General features: G+C 39.5%; 1 protein-coding gene across 1 annotated transcript; it reads left to right on the top strand.

The window, feature by feature from the left end:
- The first annotated feature begins 1,747 nt into the window (after positions 1-1,747).
- LOC148047771 (vomeronasal type-2 receptor 26-like) lies at positions 1,748-25,255 on the top strand. Its single transcript, XM_087708146.1, has 7 exons — positions 1,748-1,760; positions 2,754-2,874; positions 6,427-6,585; positions 16,683-16,968; positions 21,407-21,432; positions 23,800-23,853; positions 24,322-25,255. The coding sequence occupies exons 1-7, from the start codon at positions 1,748-1,750 to the stop codon at positions 25,253-25,255; spliced, it is 1,593 nt and encodes a 530-aa protein (XP_087564272.1).
- The last annotated feature ends 1,432 nt before the right edge of the window (positions 25,256-26,687 follow it).

Genomic DNA, 26,687 nt, shown 5'->3' with positions numbered 1-26,687 from the left:
CTGCTGATCTAGCAGTAGCCTGCAGTGCTGCATTTAACCACTGCGCCACCTCGGCTCTTCAGAAGATGGTTTCTTCAGGAGGGGTCTCACCACCACCGTTTTAAGTGCGGCGGGAAAGTGCCCCTCCCGAAGGGAGGCGGTCACGACCGCCTGGATCCAGCCACATGTCACCTCACTGCTGTTGGCAACCAGCCAGGAGGGACACGGGTCCAGAATACAGGTGGAGGCACTTACAGCTCGAATGGCCTTGTCCACATCCCCAGAGGCAACATCCTGGAACTCAACCCAGAGATGGTTTGCCAAGTAATCCCCCTGTGTCTCGGCTGGATCTACAGCGGTGGAGTCCAAGTCTGACCGAAACCGAGCAACTTTGTCCGCCAAGAACTGGGCATAATCCTCAGCCCTACCCTGCAAGGGGTCTCCCACATCCCTCCTATTGAGGAGGGAGCGGGTGATCTTAAACAGGGCGGCTGGGCGTGACTCGGCGGATGCTACCAAGGCGGAGATATGCGTTCTTTTGGCAGCTCTTAGTGCCCGGATGTAATCCTTGGTGCAGGTAGTCAGAAGTGCTCGGTTCGCCTCGGACTTATCGGACCTCCACAGGTGCTCTAGGCGTCTCCTCCGGCGCTTCTTCTCCCGGAGCTCCTCGGTGAACCAAGGAGGTCTCCGGGATCCGCTGACCCGGAGGGGCCGTAGTGGCGCAATCCGGTCAAGAGACTCCGATGCCGCCGAATACCAGGCAGCAACCAGAGTCTCCGCCAAACTGTGGGCGAGAGTGTCAGGAATTACCCCAAGCTCCGTCTGGAACCTCAAAGGGTCCATAAGTCGCCTGGGGCGGAACCACCTGGTCGGTTCCTCCTCCCTACGGTGGGGGTTTGGCCTCCGGAAGTCAAGCCTCAGTAGGCAGTGGTCTGACCACAACAGGGGTATGATCTCATTACCCCTCAGACCAAGATCACACATCCACTGCTCCGAGAGGAATATGAGGTCGAGCATGTGACCCGCTGTATGAGTTGGGCCCCGAATTACCTGGGTCAAGCCCATGGCTGTCATGGAAGCCATGAACTCCTGCGCCCCGTCAGAGCGTTCACCGAGCGATGGCAAATTAAAGTCCCCCAGAACTATAAGCCTGGGGAGCTCAACTGCCAGCTCGGCTACTGACTCGAGGAGCGAGGGGAGGGATGCTGCAGCGCAGTTGGGAGGCAGGTACGTTAGCAGCAGACCCACTTGACCCTTGAGGTCCAACTTTATCAGCAGGGACTCACACCCGACAAGCTCCGGAGCAGGGACCCTACGAGGTAACAGAGACTCCCGGATAACAATAGCCACACCGCCACCCCTTCCTTGGGCTCTCGGCTGATGAAGCACCTGAAATCCCTCTGGGCACATCTCTACAAGGGGGACTCCTCCTTCTGTGCCCAGCCAGGTTTCAGTAATACATGCCAGGTCTGCCCTCTCGTCAACAATTAAGTCCCGGACGAGGGGAGCCTTGTGAACAACAGACCTGGCATTTAGCAACAACAGCCTGAGACCAGGGTCCTGACTACTCGCGCCATCTGGTCTTGGAGTGGGACTCATAGGGCCGGAAGGAGGGATCTCTGTAATGTAGCGAACCCTCCTTCCCCGGTAATGGCTAGCCCTAAAGTCCCCGCCACATCTGCCCCTCCCTGTTACGACCGCAATGCTCCGACCCACTCCTGTGGCTGTGGTCCCCCCAACCACCCCGGTGACCCTCGCATTCCCCAGCATGGCTGCCCTGGGTGAGAAATCTTTAATCTTCTGCAAATGTTTGAATGTTGAAAAGTGAAAAAAGAGGAGAAATATTCTTGGTGAACATAGAAACTACACATCTATCTAGATATTATTTTGGGGGAAAGCTCAGGGAGCTGATGGGTTTTGGGACTTCGATCGATTATAAACTTTAATTTGCAAAAAGACAAAAGGCTACCATAGTAACAGTGTGGATAAATTTAAAATGGACTATAAATTTTACTGCTGAAAGAAGAAGAAATGGAGGAAGCGCTTACTCTTAAGATATATGAATAATTGATTATTAATGATTAATACTTAATTATTAACTTTGTAAATGTATGTATGTATGTATGTATGTATGTATGTATGTATGTTATATTTATGCTGAGTGGGTGGGATTCCCACCCTCTTGTGATGAGCCGAAGACAGAGAGTGGAAGTGTGACCTTGAGCAAAGGGGCTGCTGGGGCCCCCACAAGACTGCTTCGTTTCTGGCAGGTAGTTCTAAGCAAGGCGGCAAGAAAACCATGTGCAATTCACCTGTGATTAAACGACATATTATATGTGAAGATGGGTTTTCCCTTCCCCCCTCCTTTTTTCTTTTTTCTTTTTTTTTTTCATCCTCTCCCTTTCCCATTGTTGTCTGTGTAATAAAAAATAAAAATAATTTAATAAAAAAAAGAAAGAAAACCATGTGCAATTCAGTAAGGCTTACTCCTTAATATATTAGTTCAGGACTTACAACTTAATGACTTCGGTTTTTCCATATTATATCTTTTCAATTTACTACTGCATAGCAACGTTGTGAGTTATAGTGCAGAATCCCGATGCTATCACGAGTAGGATAAGTCTTCCCTTGCATATCTAGGCTTTCTGCTTTCCGAAAGCATTGAACTGAGAGATTAAATATTTGTCTCAATGGACTGGGATGAGTGACATTCTCGTTCCTACAGAGACGGCTATTCTTTAGGCAAAGCTACAGCGCTTTCTGTCCTCTTTCAGAAGCCGTCTCTCGTGACGTTTGCGAGCCAATCAAGAGTGTGGCTTTGAAAACCTGCGGTGTGATCGTGCTGCGCAGCAGCGAGTGTCTCTCCCCAAATATGGAGGACATAGTGGGCAACTTGTATGTGTGCTAGAAAATCAGTAAGACCCCCTGGCGGCCCCTATCTGCCACGGCCTTGCAGCCTCTTTACATTGGTAAAAATAATTTTTTTAAAAAAATTGGGACTTTTTAAGAACGTGGTGGGATGCGTGACAAATTGTAGAAAAGTGTGCCTGTCACACTGAAAGCATGACGTCTGGTCACCTTAGGTTATATGGTTCTATGTTTTTGTAGTTTAGGGGTTTGTGCAATATGGGCTTTGCGTTTGTATGAGGATTTGGATGATTCCCAGCTTGTGAATGGAACAAAACTTTCTATAGATGCATTATCTCATTATCCATCTGGCAGGGAGGTGGAATGAGCCTTTCTGGGAGTAATATTTTATTGGGGTGGGGAGGGTGTTGGTTGCTTCCCACAGATGGAAGGGAAAAAGAAAGAAAGAAAAACAGCCTACAATTTAGGGCTAGAAGGCTACTAAGAGGTCATCAAGTCCAACCCCCTGCTGGAGCAGGAACCCTTACATTGTCTGGATTTTTTGATTATTTGTCTGAACTATTCAGAATCCATACAAACTACACAAGAAGGCAAACATTGCCAGAAGTGATGCATGTGAGGTTTACCAAGAAATGCTGAGATGAAATATACAAAAGAACTAGAGATGAGCCTATGAAGTACAAAGGGAGAGAAATTCTGATCTTAAAACAAATACCTAGGAGAGTTAGAGAGGCGAGGAGAGCTGTGGAGACACTATCAATTCTTGACAGCACAACTGATTAAATATAATGTGACGTACAATTGGCTGATACCAGAAAGAATTCTGGTTACCTCGCAAGACAAAAAAATTAAGGTGGATACCTTGGATAAATTGCATGAATTTCAAGCAGAAGAAAAGCTTTAGATCAAAAAGAAAGAGTGAGGGTGGGAAAAGGAGTGGGCAGAACGAGAAGGTGCAAGAACAAAAGGACAGAAAGGACAGACAGAGATAAGAACAACTAGAAGCGTAAGACCTATATATAAGTGAAAAGAAGCCTGAAAAGAAAAAGCCGGAGAAAATTGGATCAATGGGCAACCCAGAAGTCTGTTCCCAAACTTCCATTTGTGCAGTTTTTCTCCCTCTGGGGGCATCAGAAAGCTTTCCTAAAGCGTCCAGAGGGTGGAAATCAAGACCAAAATCAGCTGGCCAGCACACACATGTGTGCTGGAGCTGCCAGGGCAATGCCTCGTGTGCCCTCATAAATGGCTGTGCATGCCACCTATGGCATGCATGCCATAGATTTACCATCATGGATATAGAGTGATAAGTGTATAGAGTATTATGGTATAACTATGATATTAATAGTTATAACTATAACATTGAATATTCTGTGTATTTAAAAGAGACTACATTGTATGACTATGAGAATAATGGTTATAATTATAGTGTATAATGCTATATATAGTTAAAAGAGATTTGATACTGTAGCCTGAAGCAGAAATGGAAACGTAATGTATAATAAAGAAAAATGCATAATACAAAGTATATTTTAAAAAAGAAAGAAAAGACCAGGCAGTATGACAATGAGACAACCTTTAAAATAAATCTATAAGGTTATATCTACACCACATTACAAAAATGTGGGGTTTGTGGCTTGTTTGTGTTTTTCAGATGTGAAAAATGTCCAGATGTTGAGTATTCCGAATAAGAAGCAAAATAAACATGTCTCTAGAATTATAATTTTCCTATCTTATAAAGAAATTCTGGGTATCATCCTGACTCCCTTTGTCATTTCTTTATCCATAACCATAACTACTGCCTTTATTCTCGGATTTCATTAAATATTGAGAAACTCCCATAGAAAAAGCCAACAATCAGAAACTCACCTACATCCTCCTAGTTTCATTCCTCCTTTCTTTCTTGACCTCCCTTCTCTTTTTTGGTCACCCCATGAAAATGGCCTGTCTCATTCAACAAAACATTTTCAGTGTTGTTTTTTCAGTTGCCATGTCTTCCTTGCTGACCAAGACTGTAATGGTGGTGGTGGTGATGGCCTTCCAAAGTACCAGGTCCACTGTAGTAATAATTGTGGGTATGATTTTGTCATGGCACGCATGGTTTTCTATCAGTTTTGGGTGATACCTGTCTTCAAACCTGGCGGAAGTCTCATAGCACAGGGATCACCAATGGATTCTGTCAAGACCCACAGCTGGCCCGTATCTTTGGAGTCCATATTTTTTAGTCTACACCTTTGGAATCAGAGCTTCAGATTAATGTTCATCCTTGAAGCAACTGATTGTCTAGGCAATATATGTAACTAATTAACCTATACTCAATTAAATAGTTTCAGAGGGTGCAATGGAGAAAGGTCTCAGATGCAAACTTAGCAGAAGAACTCATATCTGCACATCACATAGCAATGGCCCTGGGCTCAGTTCCTCAAATTTGTTTTAGCCCTTCACCTTCAGCCATTGTGGTATTGTACTACTATAGTGTCATCTCTTGGTTCTCTATTAGATCATCTATGTGAGAGACAGTCATTTCATAAAGAAGTCAGTAACAAGCTAATTTTCAGATTCATGCCCCAGGAAATTTTGACCAGATCTTTTTTGTAACCATGAAGACAGGTAACCTTCCATATTCTGAAAGATATAAGACATTTAACAAAGGCCTCCAATAGATTATTCAATATATCATGATCTGGAGTATTGAATCCACAGGTGGGTTTCACATAAATTTACCATGGTTCGCCAGGTGTGTGCATACTTGCTTTGTGAGCATGTGCACCTTCCACACATGTGCACGACATTCCATGCATTTTCTTTCCTCACGCACATAGCTTAAAAATTGTGGCTAAATAAGATAGGACAGAGTCGGGTTTGTGGGCAGGGCGAGGGCCACCCACAGGTCACCATTAATTATTTGCCTAAACCAGTCTGAACCAGCTGAATACCACCTCTGATCTAACCATTGAGAAAGATGGCCTCATCTACATCAGACAGAATAAGAAGGAAATATAGTGGCTCGTTGCCTAATTTAACAATATTGAACGTTTTTCCACATTTGAAGCTTTAGAATCTCAAGAATAAGTTTTCAGACTAAGAAAACAATCAAACTTCCCGAATTGTTCCTTTCTTGATTCTCAAATTAGGATTATTCTCCTGAGTCAAACAAAACTCTTTTCTTCAGCTGCACACTTTTCTGGCAATGCTCATTCCCAATTCCCCTTCTAATTTTTATAAGCATGTATTATTTATTCTCCTTTGGAATTTCCACCACCACAATTAGTTGCCAATCAATGTGACAACAAATGGAATAGACAGCACCTGTTACTCTGATTTGCAACAGCCTCCTTCTGTTATGAGATCAGAGGTTGGGGTAAAGCTAGGCAAACACTGTAGCAATCTGAAATTGCAAGTAAAGCTTCCAAATCTGGGGGCAAACTGGACCGTCTTTCCTGTAATGGAAGACTCTGAGATTTAACACTGTGCTGAAGAGAGAACTATAGGAAGGATCTCTTGCAGTGTATATCAAATGTTGTTGCTAATGAATATACAGCTTTTTCTGCTTCAGCTTCTGTCTCAAATACCCTGTGCCAGTATGCTGGTGAAATGCCCATTTAAGGTGATAATAGAAGAAAAGGAATGGTTCCATTACTACAAGCCAGGAGACTACTGGATTACTGGAATAATGTCTGGGATCATAGCTCGATTGTATGAATTTTCATTCTCAACATCTCCAACCCACCAACTGAAAAGGTAATTGTCAGCATGTCCAGGATTCTGGTGATTGAGTTTACTGGCTCCAATGTCTTTTCTAGGAATGATTTCCATTCCCCGATTCCTCACCTTGAGAAAGGCAAAATCATTACTGCTTTTCCCAATTTCCTTTAAAGGAAAGACTCCTGGGGAACATGATGATTTTGTAAAAGTTCCTTTTAAGTTCTTCCACAAATATCAGCCTCAACACTGGGCACTGTCAACACTGACCCACGTCGGACTTCCTGGGAGGAGCCTACTGGTGAAGGCAGCAAAAAATCAGCTGCCTCCGAATTCCTGGCTACGTACCTGTTTAGAGGATCTTCCATCTGACGTCTTATCAGGTTTTCTTATCCTTCAGGCAAGAGGGAAAGAAGAAACTGTTTTGCTGGCAAATGCTCTTCGATTTTTGCAGCTTTTGTGCTTGCAAGGAAAGGGGGGCGAGCCCAAGGCAGAACGGCTGTCCGTGCTGGGAACTTCAAACTGCCTTGTGCAGGACAAAGTAGGTCTCTCCCACTCTGCTCTAAGTTTTGTTTGATTTAATCTTATCACGAGCTGAATCCGTTTACTGCGAGGACAATAATTGCTTATCAACATTTTAGTTTCTTCTCTTTTTCTCCTCCGAAAAATTATTTACTCAGAGGCTTTTAAAATGGCGCCGAGCAGGCTGGTTTCTCCGGTAATAACGAACACTTTTTGCTAATCCTCACAAGACTTCAAAAGAATTCAAAACAAAAGAGATAGCTTATCAAATGTTTTGGTTTCACAATAGAAGAATTTTACTCCTTCATTAACTTTGTTATTTGGAAGTTAAATGGTGATGAATCTGTTGAACGGTCTTGTTACAATGTTTACTCACTGAAAGTTTTGCCAAGCCTTAAACTTCAAAATAAAAGCCTCTTTACTTAAAGCTGCATATTTAGGCGATAGAGTTTTATTAACTGCAGGCAGACAAATTTTGAAATGGCCTCAAAACCAAATATTAACTTGAAGTCTTCACCCTCTACTTCCAGGGGTACACCCTCAGTGCCTGGCACAAAGCTGCAGCCTCCGCTTCCTACGCCCCCTGCTGGGGATGTATTAACGAAAGAATTTTTTCTGAGTAATCTAAGCGAGGCTCTTAATGCACAGACAATTAAAATGGAAGATAAATTTAGAGATAATAGAGAGGAGAGAAAAGAGGAAATAAAAGAAATGAAAGAAGAAATTAAAAGTGAAATTAAAAGTGAAATAAAAGGACTTAAACAGGAGTTGTATGAGAAATTTGAGGCTAAGGTTGATAAAATTAGAGACGACATGCTGAGTCTTGTAACTGTATTAACAGAACATATTTCTGGAGTGGAAGATACTCTAGAGGTTCTTAATGATGCCAATGCTAACTTGACATTGAAAACAGAGGTGGTGGAACAAAAAGTGGAAAATGCTGAAAAAGAAATTATTATGATACAGTACCGACAAATGGAGCTTGCATTAAGAGTAAGGGGGCTGCGTGAGGAGAAACAGGAGAACCTGAAACAGATCCTATCGGAAGCTTTTGACCGCCTGATGGGAAGACCAGGGACCAACCAAGGCTGGCAAATTGACAAAGCTTACCGCGTTAACTCCTGGCTGGCAAAGCAGAAGCAGCTTCCTCGAGACATCGTTATATATTTTACTACAAGAGAGTTCAGAAATATGGTACTGCAAGCGTCTTATAACACTAAGCTTCAAATTGGCGGTCAAGACCTGGCTGTTTTGAAAGAGATACCACCTCAAATGTTAAGAGCCAGAAGAGACTACGCTTTTTTGGTCGAAGAACTCAGAAACCGTCAGATACAGTATAGATGGGATGCACCATTCGGCATCATATTTACATTTGATAAGCAAAGGTACCGCCTCAACTCTGTATGGAAAGCCCGAGATTTTTATTATAATATATTGAAGGCTGGACACCCTGCACCATCTGGACCTAGAGAAAGACCACAAGAAGGACAGGATAGACAGCAAACTACACAACCACCAGACAAGATGGAGCATCTCTCTTCTCTAGAAGTGCAAGGTGCTATGGAACCAAGACCTAGCCGCATGACTACTAGACGTATGGAGAAACAAGCTAAGAAGCAACAGTATCAACAATTATCGGCCATCGATCAAGGAACTACAACAACAAATCTGGAAGCAGTGGGAGGAGCTAAACCTAAGGTTAAACAGGCCGTGCAGGAAGCTCTAAAAATGCTTCAACCAACCAAAGATGACAACTAAGATTTTAACATGGAATGTCAACGGACTGAACTCTCCACAGAAGAGGAAGAAAATATTTCATTATCTTAAACAGTTTAAGAACGATGTAATTTGTTTGCAAGAAACTCATATCAAGTCAACTGATCAAAAATATCTGATCAACTCAAAACTTGGTCAACATTTTGCAGCTTCTGCTATGGAAAAGAAGAATGGTATAGTTGTATACTTAAGAAAAGATATGAAAGCTGAATTAATAGAAGCAGATCCCTTCGGAAGATATATTGCTTTAGACTTGATCTTAGAAGGGAAAAAGACATTACTTTTGGGAATTTATGCACCCAATCAACAGCAAGATAGATTCTATAGAAATCTTCATGCTAAATTAGTACAGTGGGACTATAGTTCCTGTATACTATTGGGTGACTGGAATGGAGTGATAGACACTAAGAGAGATAAGAAGATTTCCCGCCTAAATACCAAGATGCGAGCAAAGTTACCCAAATCCTTCTTTGACATTATGGATGATTTTGAATTGAGAGATATCTGGCGAGAAAGAAATGCAGAGGAATATGACTTCACTTTCTTCTCGGACAGGCATCAATCCCTTTCAAGGATTGATTTTATTCTAACTACTAATGATTTGCTTTCTAGGGTCAAGAAAACAAAGATTGCAGCTAGAGTCCTTTCGGACCATAACCCAGTTTGGATGGAGTTGGGAAGGGTAGTGCAGGCAAGAAGGTTTTGGAGACTGAATGAAAATTTATTTAGATATGAAAACTATATTAATGATTGTAAAAAATTACTATCTGAATATTTTGTTTTGAATATGAATAAGGGTACATCTATGGAATTTGTATGGGATGCAAGCAAAGCGTATATGAGAGGAGTTTTGATGAATATAAATAAAACACATAGAAATAAGCAAGGGTTAAAACGAACAGAACTGGAAGAGGAAATTAAGAGAAAAGAGCTGGAGTTAACAAGGAAACCAGACGATACAAAGGTTAAGGAAACTATTAACATATTAAAATCTCAATTTGACATGTTGATCTCTGACCAGGTAGCTACTAATTTATTATATGCAAAACACAATACTTTTTGTAATGCAAACAAACCTGGCAGATGGTTAGCTTATCAGATTAGGAAAAAAAGGAAAACTCGAAATATATCTAAAATGATTTACAGAGGGAAGGAGGTGTTCCAACAGGAAGAGATTCAAAAGGCTTTCTGGGAATTTTTTACAGAACTGTATAAAGGGGATAAAATTAATGGTTTAGACATAGACAAATATTTAGACAAGGAGAAAATACCTTCAGTTAGAGAAGAACACAGGCAAAAATTGAATCAACCAATAACCTCGGGGGAAATCCTGCAGGTAATTAAGCAATTAAAGCCAGGGAAAGCACCAGGTACAGATGGCTTGACAGCGGTTTACTATAAAAACTTACAGTTAGAAATGGTAGAACCTCTTAGAGAATTATTTAATATGATTCAAACGGAAGGTAAAGTCCCTCCATCTTGGAAGACAGCGTTTATATCTTTGATACCCAAAGAAGATCAAGATACTACTCAACCCAAAAATTATAGACCCATTTCATTACTGAATGTAGATTATAAAATTTTTACTAAAATATTAGCAAATAGGTTAATGTTGGTCATTCAACAATTGATACATACGGACCAAACAGGTTTTATACAAGGGAGACAGATGAAAAGTAATGTCAGATTAATTATTAATGCATTAGAATATTTGGGAAAGAACAACCAGATCCCTGCTGCGTTTATATTTTTGGATGCTGAGAAGGCCTTTGATCGAGTTAACTGGCAATTTCTGTTGAAGATATTGCAAAAAATGCAGATAGGAGATAATTTTTTACAGTCAATTAAAGCAATATACCAACAGCAAACAGCACAAATCATAGTCAATGGAAGTTTAACAGACTCTATTCAAATTGGAAAAGGTACAAGACAGGGTTGTCCTTTGTCCCCATTATTGTTTATTATAACTTTGGAAGTATTGTTGAATAAAATACGGGGCTTGGATGGTTTAAAAGGGATCAAGATTAGGCAGCAAGAATATAGAGTCCGCGCTTTTGCGGATGATTTGGTCATAATATTGGAACAACCGCAGGAATCCAGTATGGTTTTAATGAATACGATTAATCAATATGGTCAAGTGTCTGGCTTTAAAATAAACTTAGGAAAAACCAAAACATTAGCTATAAATATGAATATTAAACAAAAGGAAGAATTAGGAGTGATGCTAGGATGTGAGGTAGTTAAAAAAGTCAAATATCTTGGAGTTAACATTTTAACTTCAAATGGGAAGTTATATAAGCATAATTATGAACCACTTTGGCATAGCATACAGACAGAGATGAAAAAATGGGAGAAATTGCACTTATCTTTGCTGGGCAGGATAGCGGCAGTGAAAATGAACATTTTACCAAAATTTTTATTTCTTTTCCAAATGTTACCTATACTTAAAAAAGATGCGAACCTTTTAGAATGGCAGAAGGGTATCAACAAATTTGTGTGGGCAGGAAAGAAGCCGAGGGTAAAGATGAAAATAATGCAAGATGTACGTGAGAGAGGAGGACTGAAACTACCTAATTTAAAACTATATTATGATGCAGTGGTATTATCTGTAATTAGTGATTGGATTCATTTAACCAATGATAGAATATTGAACATTGAGGGACACGATCTGGTATTTGGTTGGCACGCTTACCTGTTATTCAACAAAAAATTGGATAAGAACTTTAAAAGTCATATTTTAAGAAATGCTTTATTGCGGGTTTGGAAGAAATACCAATATAAATTAAATGACAAGATACCCATGTGGGCAATTCCTAGACATGCAATTGAAAATATGAATACAGCACAAAAACAGGACAGATTTACTTACAGACAGCTTCTTACCTCGGAAAGGGGGGTATTACAATTAAAATCTTTAGAGGTATTAAAAGAGGAGAAGGTAATTCAAACATGGTTCCAGTATGGGCAATTACAGGCTAGGTGGAAAATAGATCAAAAAATTGGTTTTATTCAAGTTGAGGATAATCTGTTTAAACAAATAAGAGATCAAAGCTTAATGCATATAAAGAGGATATATAATGTATTAATACAGATGGATTCGGAAACAGAATTAGTTAAAGATTGTATGATAAAATGGGCTCAAAATATTGAGGAACCAATAATGTTGGATACATGGGAAAGAATCTGGGTAAGAAATGTGAAATTTACACAAGCTCAAAATCTGAGAGAAAATTTTTACAAGATGTTCTATAGATGGCATTTAGATCCTAAAAAGTTGGCTTCTATGTATCCGAATGTACAGCCTAAATGTTGGAGATGTGGTTCTCTCGATGCTACATATTATCATATATGGTGGACCTGCCAAAAGGTTAAAGCATTTTGGATAAAAATATGGTGGGTCATGCAAAATGTTTTTAAAAGAAGGATAAAGTTTAGTCCTCAGTTATTTTTACTAGGTATATGTACTGACTTTACAGTGGTAGAGACCAATTTGACTCTGCACCTGATAACTGCAGCAAGACTGTTGGTGGCGCAATATTGGAAGAAGGAAGACTTGCCTACAATTCAAGAATGGACATTGAAAGTAACAAACTTAGCTGAAATGGCTAAAATATCGGCATATCTCAAAGATCATTCAAATGAGAGATATAAACGAGACTGGAAAAAATGGATTGACTATATACAAAATAAATACGGGACTAAGAAATTCCAGTTAGCCTATGCTTAAGATCAGAAATGATTTAAATTGTTTAAAGTTAGTTCAGTAAGAAGAAGCTAAGGTCAATCTAGAATGTTATTAATTTCTTTATTTCTTTTTTCTCAATAGATTTTAGACTGTGTTAGTTAAAATTCTATACCGTGTACGGGTTCTGGGAAGTCGGGGGGGGGGGAAGGAGGAGGGGGGGTGGGGGGGTGGAGGGAGGGAGGGGTATACACACAAAAAAAATTGTACTTCAATGTTTTAATGATTGACAAATGATGACATATTTGTGTTTTTTTTTAAAGAAAAATAAAAAAAAAGTTCTGTTAAAAAAAAAAAAAAAAAAAAAAAAAACACTGACCCACGATGACTCTTATCTGGATGGGGTTCTGCCTGCTTTCAAAATGATTAGCTTGCTACTGTGGAGAGTCAGCAATCTGTTAATTCATATTTATTTTATTTATTTATGAACAATAGTTAAACATTAACTCCTAATAAAGTGATTGAATGAATACCTTAGAATAAAGGGAGATCTCGTGTATTTTTTCCCCACTCTTTCTTCCCCTTCCTTCCATTTATTCTATAATTCCTATCACCCTCTCTGCTCTTTCTTCCAATCTTTAACACTTTTGCCACTTTTGTTGCTTTCCAGTTCCTTTTGGTTTAAATAAAAGGGATATCTTAGAATAGCAGAGTTGGACGGGACCTTGGAGGTCTTCTTCATTTTCCAGAAGTTCATTGAAGTTTCCATAAATTTTTGTATGTTGCTGCTGATTTTCAGGCATTTCTTGATCCAGCTGTGGGGAACTGAATCAAATGCTTTCATATATTCTATCTAAGCCAAGAAGATGTTGGTTTGTCTTTTCTTTGAATTCTTTTGGATTAGCTTGTCAATCAGCAGTTGATCCTTTGTTCCTCTTGAATTTTTGCAGCATCTTTTCTGTTCTATAGGAAGCAAGTCATTTTTTTTCTTTATCAGGCTTTTCATTTGGGGTTACTCCATCTCCACTTTTTAAGCTCTTATAAAACTGGTGGTGGTTTGCTCTGAACTGTGAGTTTTCCTTGAACTGCGTTACTCGATTATCATATTTTTTATTATTGTTGTTGTTGTTGTTGTTGTTATTTACTTTATTCATTAAACATGAAACTTACCCAACTGAACATTCAAAAATGCATTACAGATACCATTGACTGGTGCTAATGGTTGATACGGATTGTTGCCAGCATCCTAGGTATCAATCAAGTACCTTCTTAAAATGTAAGATGGTCCGAGTAGTGCAATTTTTTGAGGTTCCACTGGTGTTATTGCAGGAAGCTGCATATAGTTGATGTACCTTATAAAATTCTTGGACATGGTACCAAGTGCCCTTATGACAGTGGGTGTCTCTGTTATATGCTTCATCCATAGCTGTGTTGTTTTGTTTGCCAGGTTGAAATATTTCATTATTTTTTCTAGTTCTTTTTCTTCAACTCTGTCATCTCCTGGAACAGCGATATCAATAACCTGTATACTTTGGCTCTCTACAACCGGGATATCTGCCATGTTGTGCTCCAAATGATGATCCGTTTGTCCCATAAGATCTTCACATTCTCATTTTTGATAACTTTTTCCACTTTATGTTCTACATAATGACCAGTGGATTAATTTAGCAACTTGGTCCTGTCTAGCTTTGTAATCAGTTTAAGCAATTTTTCTGCATTCACATATTAAATATGAAACAGTTTTGACTTTGTTATTGCAAACTCGGTAGTTTGGGTTGTCAGTGGATTTTTGTATCTTCACTTTCATGGCATTAGTCTGTAGTGCTTGTTCTTGAGCAGCCAGTTTTAAACCTTCCCCTTCTTTTTTGATAGTTCCCATCTTAAGCCATGTTCATGTCAAGTTGTTATCACATTTTTCTTCAATGTTTTTCAAGAGCTGTCCATGCAAAGCTTTGGTTTTCCATCTATTTAATCTGTCATCCAGCTGTTTTTCTCTATATTCTGCCTTTGTTTCTGTTGTTATTATGCTGTTCTCCATTTTCACAGCCTGCAGCAATTTTTCTGCACTTCTGTTCACATGATCATTCAAACTTCATTTTTCTTCTTCTACAGTTTGATGGATTTGCAATAGCCCCCTGCCCTCTATTTTTCTTGGCAGGTACAACCTGTCGATGGCACTTTGTCGATGCAAAACATGGTACACATTCAAAAGTTTGTGTGTTTTCCAGTCCATGTTTTCCAGTTCAGCCAAAGTCCAGTTGATGATTCCAGCTGAGTAGTATACCACTGGAACTGCCCTTGTATTAATGCCTTTACTTATGTTTCCAGCATTCAGCTTTGATTTTCATATTTTGCGGACCCTCCTGATGTATTCCTTTTGCGTTGACTCTTTGACTTTTCAAGATGTTATCTGCTTCCAATATGCATAAGTACTTGTAACCATCATCCTTTGCTAATGCTTTCACTGTATTTCCATTTTTATTTTATTTTATATTTCTATTTTCTGCTCCTCGGTAAATGACTCTCTCCAAACCGCAATACAATCCCCCGCTAGCTGTCAATAGCCATCAAAAACGCTTTTAATCCACACAAAAATAGAATCAGATAAGAAGAAAAGAGACTCCCCCCTGGGCTCTTCCTTTTAGTTGTTAATTTTTCTTCATTTCCAAATTGAAGAAGACAAAATCCTCTGAGGCTTTGGTGCTTAACCTCCTCTGCTTCCCTTTTTCAATTTTTCAAAAACATTTCCCGTATATCAGTTAGCCGCTAATTCCGTTCCGGGACTTTTTTAAAGAATAAGATCAGTTTTTCTCTTTCTCTGTGAGTTGGTAAATCACTCATCCAGTTTCAACACTCTGTTCCCAGCACCATTCCTGCACAATAACTTAGTCCAGTTGCCCTCTGGCTTTGTAGCGGTTATTCAATTATGGCTGCTGCCCCCACTGCCAATTTAAAGGTTTTTTATCTGATGTCCCAAGAAACTGCCGGTTCCTCTAGGTCATCAGAGCCGTCCATTCTTCTCCCCAGTCTGAAGACTCCCCAACAGTGATTTGTCTGGCTGGGTTTCCGCAAGGCTCAGCAGAGCCTGCTTTTTTCCCAGCCGGTCTCGTGGCTTCTGGCTTCGCCTATTTATTTATTGGAATTGGTCAAACAAAAACAAGAACAAGAATAAGAGAATAAAAAATACAATTACAGGGACTATAGGCTTGTTGGTGCACTTATGCACACTCCTTCTACTGACCATTTAAGTATAAAATAAAGTCCACAAAAGTCAATTTGTCACTGAAAACTGTGAAAATTTGTAGCTGAGACAACTGAGTCAGGTAGGGCATGCCAGACTTCAACAACTCTATTACAGAAATCGTATTTTTTACATTCAAGTTTAGAACGATTTACATGGAGTTTAAAGCGATTGTTTGCATGCATATTATTGAGATTAAAGCTGAAAGATATTTACAGTTAAAACATTACTACATATAATTTTGTATGCAATACCTAGATATGACTGCAAGCAATGCAGTTCTAAGTTATCTAAGCTGAGAATTGAGCCTAGTAACATAAGGAATTCTATTGTGTACAGAAGAGTGCAAGAAGAGTGAAAGAGCACAGAAGAGTGCAAGACTTTTCTCGTAAACTATTTCTGAACCCGCTCGATTGCACTGATGTCAGATATATGGTGGGGTTTCCAAACAGTTGAACAATACTCTAAAATTGGTCTAACTTAAATTTTATAAGCTCTAATAACAATACAATGTTTCCAGAAAAAAAGCTTTGCAAAATTAAGTTTACAACTCTTAATTCTTTTTTTAGCAATGCTGTTATAGTGAGCTTTGGAGCATAAATGATAAGTGATAAATACACCTAGGTCCTTGACAAAGTGAGCGTAATCTGATAGCTCAATGCCACCTAGGTTATACTTGACATTCTGATTACGTTTCCCAATATGTAAGACAGAGCATTTATTAATCGAAATTTGAAGTTGCCAAATAGATGACCATTTAGACACATAGTCGAGATCACTTTGCAAAACAACAGAATTATCTGTAGAATTGAATAATTTTATGTCATTGGCAAAAAGAACACAATTGCTTTTAAGTTGATCACATAAATCATTGATATAGAGCAAAAAAAGGTGATGAAATTTCTTACATTGCAGTGAGAACAACTTCTACTACAATCTGCCCTTCTGGTTGGCTGTTCATGAAGTCAACCGGAATCCTTGGCTCTTACCCAACATCACCCTGGGATACAACATCTATCAGAACTTTTTCAGTGCAAGAATGACATATGAGGCCATGCTGGATGTGCTGTCTACAGGACAAGAGAGCGTCCCAAACTATAGTTGTGGAAGACAAAAGAATCTGCTGGCAGTTCTTGAAGAGATGGATTCTGAACTCTTTGATCATATATCTAATGTGATGAGCATCTATAAAATTCCACAGGTATAAAGGCAAATGTAATTAATTCCAAGTTGTAAATTGTTCAGATTTGCCTTGAAGGCAGCACTTGTACATATTTCTCCAAAATAAATTTCTCCAAATAATTTGAAAGTCAGAGAGTAAATATTAGAAGAGCTGAAAGATTATAAATTCACAAAGTGTGTGAAGTGTTTGTGTGTGTGTGTGTGTGTGTGTGTGTGTGTACATACATATGTAGTTATGTAGTTCCTGTGATCAGTTGTCCACCCCACCTTCCCCCATCCTATTCTGTCTTAAATTTCTGCATTTTTCAGCTCAGCTGATTCACGCAACACATAGGATTTCTGTGTTTTTATGCTGTTTTCGTTACTGGTGCTGCCCACACGGTAAGCTGTAGACCTTGAAATTGGTGCATATTGTACTAGTACTACAGACTCAGCAGAGGGCTAGTACTAGTAACACCAGAAAGTGTGAAGCGGCTGGGTCAAAGGTAAAAGGATGCTCAGCTGTGGATGTATCTGGTGGTGAAAGGAAAGTCTGATGCTGTAAAGATCTACACTCCATAGGAAGTTGGAATATAAGATCCATGAATCAAGGCAAGCTGGATGTGGTCAGAGATGAGATGACAAGCAAGAGATAACAAGACTAAACATTGACATCTTAGGAATCAGCGAACTAAAATGGACATGAACAGCTGAATTTAATTCAGATGACCATCAGGTATACTACTGTGGGCAAGAATCCCTCAGAAGAAATGGACTAGCCTTCATACTCAATAAAAGAGTAGGAAAAGCACAATCCCCAAAATGACAGAATGTTCTCAGTTCGAATCCAAGGCAAACCATTCAATATCACAGCAGTCCAAGTCAATGCCCCAACCACTGGTGCTGAAGAGGATGAAGTTGACCAGTTCTATGAAGCATACCGTAACTTATAAAATTAACCCCCAAATGATCTCCTTATCATCATGTGGAATTTGAATGCTAAAGTAGGAAGTCAAAAGATAACTGGAATTAATTTAAAGAAGAGACTGGACAGTCACTTGTCTGAAATACTATTGTGTCTCCTGCTTGAGCAGGGGGTTGGAAAGGGCAGGAGTGTCATTCGATTTCATTGAGGGCTGCAGCAGGGTTGGGTTTCACCTTGGGGGGAGATGTGGCCAAGGTGGGTGTGGCCAGTATGTCATCACTTGTGTCAGTGGGCACCTGTGGTAGCCCCAATGCTCTGTCAGCAAAACCAGGCTCTGGAGCTCTGTTTTCAGCTGGGATGGCCTCCTGCAACCCTTTGCCAGCGAAAACAGAGCTTGACTGTGGTGGGTTTCAAAAATTTTTAGAACCTCTTCTGTAGATGTAGCCTGCTTTGTGGGAGTGGCTTTCCGGCCATGTGACTGAGTGGGAGTGGCTTGGCAGTTATGTGACTGGGTGGGCATGGTCAACTTGTAAAATGTTCTGAAACTCACTTAACAACACTCTTGCTTAGCAACCAAAATGTTGGCTCAGAAACTCTGGCATTTGAGGCACGCAAATCTTAAAGCTGTCAAGTTACAAGACCCTTGCACCCCTAACCCTTTAGAAAAAAAAACCCAGGGGTGTTCAAACTTAACAGCTTTAAAACTTGTGGACTTCAACTCCCAGAAGTCCTCCTCTTGCTCTTCATCTTGATGATGTGCAGATGGGGGGGGGGAGCTGGAACCGGTTCTAAACACCACTGTAGATTTGTGGAACCTCTTCTATAGAAGAGGTTAGAACTGTCAGGAACCCACCCCTGGAGCTTGAGGGGGTGTTGTCTAGCTCCCTTTTCGCTGGCAGAGGCACCATGGGACAGTCTTTTGCTATTTTCAGGATGGCTCTGCGGGCCAGATCTAAGCACCCTGCAGGCCGGATCCAGCCCCCGGGCCTTGAGGTTGATACCCTTGGATTAGGGTCTTCTGCTTGACTAGAAGACTTCCCAGCTCTATACTGATTGACTAATGGACTGAGTGGATGGGTGAATTATATTGTGACCAGGAGGGTGTGCTCTATGAGGATGACCCATGAACCTTCCCCACAGATAATTCAGAGTTCCCTGGTTTCAAAGGGAACATACAAGGCAACAGGACAGAACGTCAAGAGAACTAGCAAAATTCATGTAGTTATTGTTTGAAACTTCTCTCAGCCGTAGGGAAAGGCCCTTAGATTTACCATCTGACTTTTATCATTAAAACTGGCACAAACTACCAATACCTTCTCTTTTATCTTTAGATCAACTACAGTGTCATCAACCAGATGGCTGAGCAAAATCATCATTTGCCTTTTTCATATCGGTTGACCCCAAACCAAGAACCTCCTTACTCAGCCATTGTCCAGCTCCTCCTGCATTTCCAATGGACGTGGATCGGCCTCCTTTCTCAGGACAATGAAAGAGGAGAAAAATTCAAAAGACGCTTGGAAGTTCTCACTCTTAAAAATGGGATTTGCATTGTCCTCTCAGGAGTCGTCCCAGAAACAAATATGAAGACAAGTGCTGGAAACCCTGTCCACCAAGAGAAAAGGAAAATGTTCATTTCTCTTATCAAGAGTCAAATAAAAATTATAGTATGCCAACTGGATTTTCAGGCCTTTGGAATGTTAACAATAATAATACAAACATTTGATAAGACTAATACATCCCTTGTGGGAAGGGTGTGGATTGCAACAACTTTGACAGCTTTAAGTGTAAATATTTTTGACCTCTCGGTTGATCTCCAAAATAAGTATGCTTTGTTTTCCTTCCTCCTCCAGACAAAGAGAAGGGCTCAGTATTATGACTTTAATTTTTATTCCTCTATGGGCACATTGTATGGAAAGGAAGCATTCCAATGTTCTTATTCAAGTCCTCTGTTATCTAAGAAAGTTTGGAAAAAATGCAGAGAAAAAGAGAACTGGGAATTTCCATCCCATGATGTGATTGCAAGAATCCTGTCTCAGGATTCCTCCAGTATTTCCCAAATAATTCAGTTTTTGGCCTGGGCCCTCAAAGCTGCCTCTTCCTCCCAATGGAGTAAGAGGAGAATGCGGGCTGGATACCATCAATCACTCCAGATTGTGCAACCATGGCAGGTAAGTCTTCTCCTTTGAGGTTCCATTGATTCTCCCCTTCCAATTCCTCAATATTAAATTAGCTGTAGAAAGGAGTGTGATATTCCAAAGAGCAGTTGCTCAATTTGTGGTATTTGAGAGTGAGTGTCAACCCTGAACTTGACCTGACTGAGGACATTTTGAAGGTTCAGTGTTGCCACACTGGATTCGAGGGATAAGGAGAGGGGAATAGATATAGCTGGGGGTTTGTAGCCAAAACAAAATATTCTCTCCTGGGAACCAAGGACATTCCCACTGATGGCTGGAGGGAGGATGGGTCTAGTTACCAGGCAACCAGATGACACTTGGATTGCACCATGTAACTTATTGTTTGGAAAGGGGAGTAAAACTTTTACTTTTAATTAGGTGAAAAATGCGAGAAAATTTAGAGTCAGTTTTCACCAGCCTATGCCTATATGATATGTCCAATAAAATGAGTATTTAAGGAACCTGCTTGCCTCAGAGTCCTGTTTGCTATGGACATATTACTTCATTATTTAATTATTCAATATTTCAGTATGCTATTTTTATGCCAATCATCATGTTCTGGGTATTGTTCCTTTTATTCTCTATAGAATATTGATAACCATATTTGTTACATTTCACAAAATTCTATTATTAGAAATAGTTGTAATAATACATCCTAATAATGCATACATATTTATGTTGTTATAATCTTCCACTATTCAATTATTCAATATTTCAATATTTTATTTTTATATTATTCTTTTTGGCTCTTCAGCTTGTATTCTGGAGTGTTGTCTATTCCTGCCAGCTTAATGTCATCTGCAAATTTGACGAGTTCCCCTTCAATCCTCTCATCTAGATCTTTTTGGAAGATATTGAAGAGTGCTATGCCTTAAATGGAAGGTTGGGGTTCCCCATAGCATACTTCATGTGGATGAGGTTCCCCAGAGGACTATATAATTTGAATATAATACGTTGAATAAGTTGAATATAAATTGTCAGCCAGTTACAAAGGCACCTGATGGTGGTGTTATCTATTCCATGTTTTCAAGAGTGTTTTATTTATTTGTTTATTTGTTAATTAGTTTGTTTGTTTGTCAAACATGTACAAGATAGCACGTATAAAGCTGAACATGGATATGAATGAAGGAAATGAATACAAATAAATGGGGACTGTAGGACAGGGATGGTAGGCATGCTGGTGCCCTTATGCACGCAAACTTTATTCACAATTTTTGGAATGTGGTGAGGTCCACATTTGACAGTTTAAGGTGGAAGCTGTGAAGGTTTGAAATTATAACAACAAAGATCACTCTGTTGCTGAAGTCGTAGTTTCTGCAATTGAGTTTGGAGCTGTTTACCTTGAGTTTGTATCGATTGCTTCTCTGTGTATTATTCAGATTCAAGCTGAGGAAGTCATTGACAGGTGAGATGTTGTAGCCGACAATTATGTGTACTATGCTTAGCTCAGACCACAGGCGGCGCAGTTCCAGATTTGCCAAGGCCAAAATTTCAAGCTATTCTAGGGATTCTATTATGAGTAGAGGAGTGGAGTGCTCTTCTCGTGAAACACTCAATCATATTAATGTCTGATATAGAGTGTATATTCCAGTCAGATGAGCTGTATTTGAGAACTGGTCTGGCAAAGGTTTTGTATGCCCTAGTTTACAGTAAAATGTTACCAGAGAAGAAGCTCCACAAATTAGGTTAACAACTCTTAATTCCTTTTTGGCAATGCTGTTACAGTGAGTTCTGGACTTAAATCGTTAGAGTACTCCTTGGTCCTTGATGGAGTAAGAGTCATGTATGATGTCATTTCTGCCCAACTTCTATTTGGTGCTCGGATTTTTATTGCCAATGTGTAGGACTGAGCATTTGTTAATTGAGATTTGGAGTTGCCAAATGTGTGACCATTCTGACTCATGGTCAAGGTCACTTTGTAGGGCAACCTTGACCATGTGAGAGAATTTTTTGAATTCTGTAAATTCCTGGGGAGCGACTTAAAGAAACTTCCCATGAAATGCTGAATCAATCTGTTTCAGATGGCAGTGGTGATTTGAAGAGGTGGAATTATTCAGAATACCTCCAATCCAGAATAATAGCAAGAAAAAAATGAATAAAGGCTCAAATTGTCATTTTTTTTTCTATGTTTCTGCAGCTTCATAGGTTCCTGAGAAACTTCCAACATCACAATATTTCCGGAGATGAGATTTCTTTGGAAGAAAATGGAGTTCCTGTTGGTGACTTTGATATCATGCAGTGGACATCACTTTTGAACAAATCAGATGCGGGGGTGAAAATTGGGAATGTAGAAAGACAAACCTCCTCGGAAGTCAAGATTTCTGTCAATCAAAATATCATCCAATGGCCAACATTATTTAACAATGTAGTTGAGGCTGCTTGGATTTTGCTCTTCTACTTTTCTCCATATGTGGAATTGTTTCTGCTCAATAAGAAATAATTCTTATTGAGGCCAATTGAGATAACCTCCAAATAAGAGAACTTAAACCCTCATTAATTTATTAGATATTGTCAGTTTGTTGCACAAATTCAAATCCAGAAAGCACACACAGATAACGGATTCAGCTGGATTCATTAACTACTTTATATACATAAGAATAGATGAATAAATGTACAATATCAACAGGTGGTTCTTCCAAGTAAACACAAGGCAGGAGAGTTACAGGCAAACACAAACAGTTAGTTTCATATCAGCAGACAGGCCCAGACAGACTTTTAGTTTACTTCACAGAGCAGCAGACTGCTTAATACTGCTAAGCCCAGATTTCTTACTTAACTTTACTTGCTTACTATAAGGATACAAATTCAGCAATTGCAGGTAGGTTCCACACCCATTTGCACTATTCAAGTGACCCTGATGGCAGAAATAAATTCCAAGTGGCCTCAACAACTTTCAGAAAGGCTGCTGACAACCAGATGCCTACAAGGAATATAAATCCTTCCATACTCCACCATTCAGTCAGAGCTGAAGAAGCTTCTGGAACTGAGAAGCGAAATGTCTTCAAGGGAAAACAAAGATCAGTTGTCTGGGAAACAATCCAAATATGAAGGGTTTAGTCCAATTTATGAACTGCATAAGAGAAAGATATGATTAAGGATGTGGTGAGGGAAATGAGGGCAGCTTAAAAAGTAATTTACATCATTTTGTTACAACCAATTTGCTCTACACATGTCCACTCGCTTCTTGGGCGCCTCTTCCACGCATGCACCTGGCCTTGCATACTCTAACTTTGCTTGCACACATGTGCCAGGCCACAAAAACGTGCCTAAAAAATATGGCATAGAGCCAAGCTAGGTGGGCAGGGTTGGTGATTTCCCCCCATGATTTCTACTACCGGTTAGAGTGAACCAGTCTGAACCGACTGAATACCACCTTTGATTTACAATGGTCACTTGTACAAGAGAAAGATATTGAGTCTAGAGAAAGCTAGATCTTGGAGGTTTCCGAGAATGCAAAGATGGAGAAAAATATCTGTATCTATATATGGTATAGCATTCTCATACATGCCATAAGGAGCTACTTTGCAATGGAGCTACTTTCCTTTGGAAAAAATAATAAGGCAATGAGTTTGTTTTGGGATCTACAATGAAGATTGATAGAGAAAGAGAATGGCCTTTAATTTTCCCCTTGCAAGTAGAGTAATTAAACTTCATGCCACTACTTCTTGACTGGTTTTGCTCAAGGTGCTCCTGGGCTTCTGGAAGAAGTTGATATCAGTAAACCCTTCAAATTCACACATTGCCCTGAAATAATCTTTCTATTTTTGTTTAGATGGTGCCTTATTCAAGATGTACAGAAAGTTGCTCCCCGGGTTACACCAAGATTGTGAGAGAGGGAGCCCCAGTTTGCTGCTATGACTGTTCTCTGTGTATGGAAGGAACATACTCTGAGCAAAAAGGTACAGTAGGTGGCTTGAAAAATAACAAAAAAAAAACAGGATTCAATTAAAATTCTCTATTGCTTTTTGGGGCTATTTGATCAAGAAACAAGATAAAAATTATATTTCTTGAAGGCATCTTCAAACTTTTCAAAGATTGGGCACTATCAGCAAATTTGGATATGATATCAGCATTTAAATAAATAATGGAAGATTGCTGATTTCTATTGACTTGATTATTTGGTTTTAAGAAAGAAGTTTTGAGAGCTGATAATCACATTTATCTTCAGCCTTTAAAAAAAGTGTTGATTATTTTAACTAATGTTGTGTCATATGGATAGCCATGGGCAGAAATATTATATTATTCCTTCAAAATGAAGTAATTGATTTCTGATATTGTTTTCATGCTCCTACAGTAGCAGAAACATGCTAACAATTTTTTTCCAAGATGCAGCCCATTGTGAAAAGTGTCCAGATGACCAGTATTCCAATAAGAAGCGAGATCAGTGTGTCCCCAAAAATATAAGCTTCTTATCCTTTGAAGAATTGTTGGGACTCATTCTGGCATTCTTTGCCATTGCTTTGTCCCTAACCACTGCCTTTATTCTGGGGATCTTCATTAAATACCGAGAAACTGCCATAGTCAAAGCTAACAACCGGGACCTCACCTACATTCTTCTGATCTCCCTCTTGCTTGCTTTCTTGACCCCCCTTCTATTTATTGGTCATCCCAAGAAAGTGAATTGCCTTCTTAGGCAAGTCACCTTCAGTTTTGTTTTTTCAGTTGCCGTCTCCTCCGTGCTGGCCAAGACGATTATGGTGGTAGTTGCATTTTTGGCCACGAAGCCAGGCAGCGTCATGAGGAAATGGCTGGGGAAGAGTCTGGCCAACTCTATTGTTTTATCCTGCTCTGGTATTCAAGTATGCATCTGTATCTTATGGCTGGCAATCTTTCCCCCATTCCCAGATTCTGACTTTCATTCCCAACCAGGACAGATCCTGCTGCAATGCAATGAAGGCTCTGTCACCATGTTCTACTCTGCAATTGGCTACATGGCTTTCCTATCTGCCATTTGCTTCTTTGCGGCATTTATGGCACGAAAGCTGCCAGGGACCTTCAATGAAGCCAAACTGATCACCTTCAGCATGTTGGTTTTTTGCAGTGTTTGGATCTCCTTTGTCCCCACCTACTTGAGCACCAAGGGGAAATATATGGTAGCCGTGCAGATCTTCTCCATCCTGGCCTCCAGCCTGGGTTTACTGGGCTGCATCTTTATCCCCAAATGCTACATTATAATCCTAAAACCTGCCCTGAACACCAAAGAATATCTGATGATGAAAACTCACTAAGGCTCCTTATGTTGGTGTTTATTTTTGTTCAGTTTATATGCAACATAAAACACATAAAAAGTTGCTAAAACAATTGTCATAATCTGAATTCATATTAAATTATAACAATCATCAATGACATTAATAAAATTTCTAAAACCAAGCCAGATAAACTATTATTAGAGATGTTCTGATAAGGCTTTATATTAAATCAAAGACTATGGCTAATAATGGTGTGTGGTTTTTGTCGCTATGTATTGGTTTGCTGGTGTTATATATTATTTTCTGGGATGATGTCCTGACTTTGTTTCAAAAAAATAGTTAATTTCAAATAATGTACATATTTGATTGATCTTTCTGGCTGGATGATGTTAGATCACTCATAGTTAGATACATGGGAGATATCAGGAAAGAGAAAAACAGAGAAACAGATAACATTATATATATTAAGAATAGATAAAATATCAGCATGAACAACTTTAACCCCAGGGGGGTTAGCAATGGTAGAGTGGAAGCCCCAAAGAATATATGGAGAAAGGCAATCTCCTGATAGAACACAGGGAAACCCCTTGGAGCCCACTGGATAGAAGATGGTCATCATGGCCAACTCAAAGCTGGGCCAGCTTGGTGAGAGACAGGAAGATGAAAATCAAGGAGCAAAATGGCTTCCCTGGGTGAGAAATTTCTAATCTGCTGCAAATGAAATAACCCTGATATAGCACTAGAAAACTGTGAAAGTGGAACACCAAAAAAAGGAGGTGGAGCAGGATTTTTCCTCCATGAGAGTAGCGGCAACTAAGCTTTCAGAGCTATTGAAATATCTGGAAAAGATTAACAGGGTGACTGTAAAAAAAACCGGAGACTGTGCAAGAAAAAAGCCTAGACTAGTTTTTTGAAATAACTTTTAAAAAATTAAAGACTGCTAGGCATATGCTTCCTATTACTGTTGTTGGACTAATGTCAGATTTAAAACACTTAAGGAGAAGACTTTCTAGCATTTAAAAAAGAATAAAGTCACCATCTATACTGACCAGAAAAGTGTATATAAAAGGGAAGTGACTGATGGAATATTTATAAATATTCCACAAAGACTCTTGTGATATGCAGAGAGGACATTAACCAATTTGAATGTGGAAAAGTGAAAAAAGAAGAGAAATATTCTTGGTGAACTTAGAAACTATACATCTATCTATAATATTATTTTGGGGAAAAGCTTAGGGAGCTGATGGGTTTTGAGGCCTCGATGGATTATGAACTTTAATTTGCAAAAAGACTCCCAAAGGACTACAATAGTAACAGTGTGGATAAATTTAATGTGGACTATAAATTTGATTGCTGAAGGAAGAAGAAATGGAGAAAGCGCTTACTCTTAAGATAGATGAGTAATTGATTATTAATGATTAATAACGAGCTCCCCGTGGAGATTCGGACCCTCGCCACTCTTCAGGCCTTC

The sequence above is a fragment of the Thamnophis sirtalis genome, unplaced genomic scaffold (assembly GCF_051295495.1).
Source record: "Thamnophis sirtalis isolate CommonGarterSnake01/CBP01778 unplaced genomic scaffold, rThaSir2_p1.2 scaffold_3, whole genome shotgun sequence".
NCBI classification, from domain to species: domain Eukaryota; kingdom Metazoa; phylum Chordata; class Lepidosauria; order Squamata; family Natricidae; genus Thamnophis; species Thamnophis sirtalis.
The sequence above is the reverse complement of the archived record's forward strand: the minus strand, read 5'-3'. Positions and strand labels throughout refer to the sequence as shown.

Coding starts and splice junctions, on each gene's coding strand:
- LOC148047771 (XM_087708146.1), top strand. Junction 2,875..6,426: donor GAGGACATAGTGGGCAACTT/GTATGTGTGCTA, acceptor ACCCTGTGCCAG/TATGCTGGTGAAATGCCCAT. Junction 23,854..24,321: donor CCCCGGGTTACACCAAGATT/GTGAGAGAGGGA, acceptor ATGCTCCTACAG/TAGCAGAAACATGCTAACAA.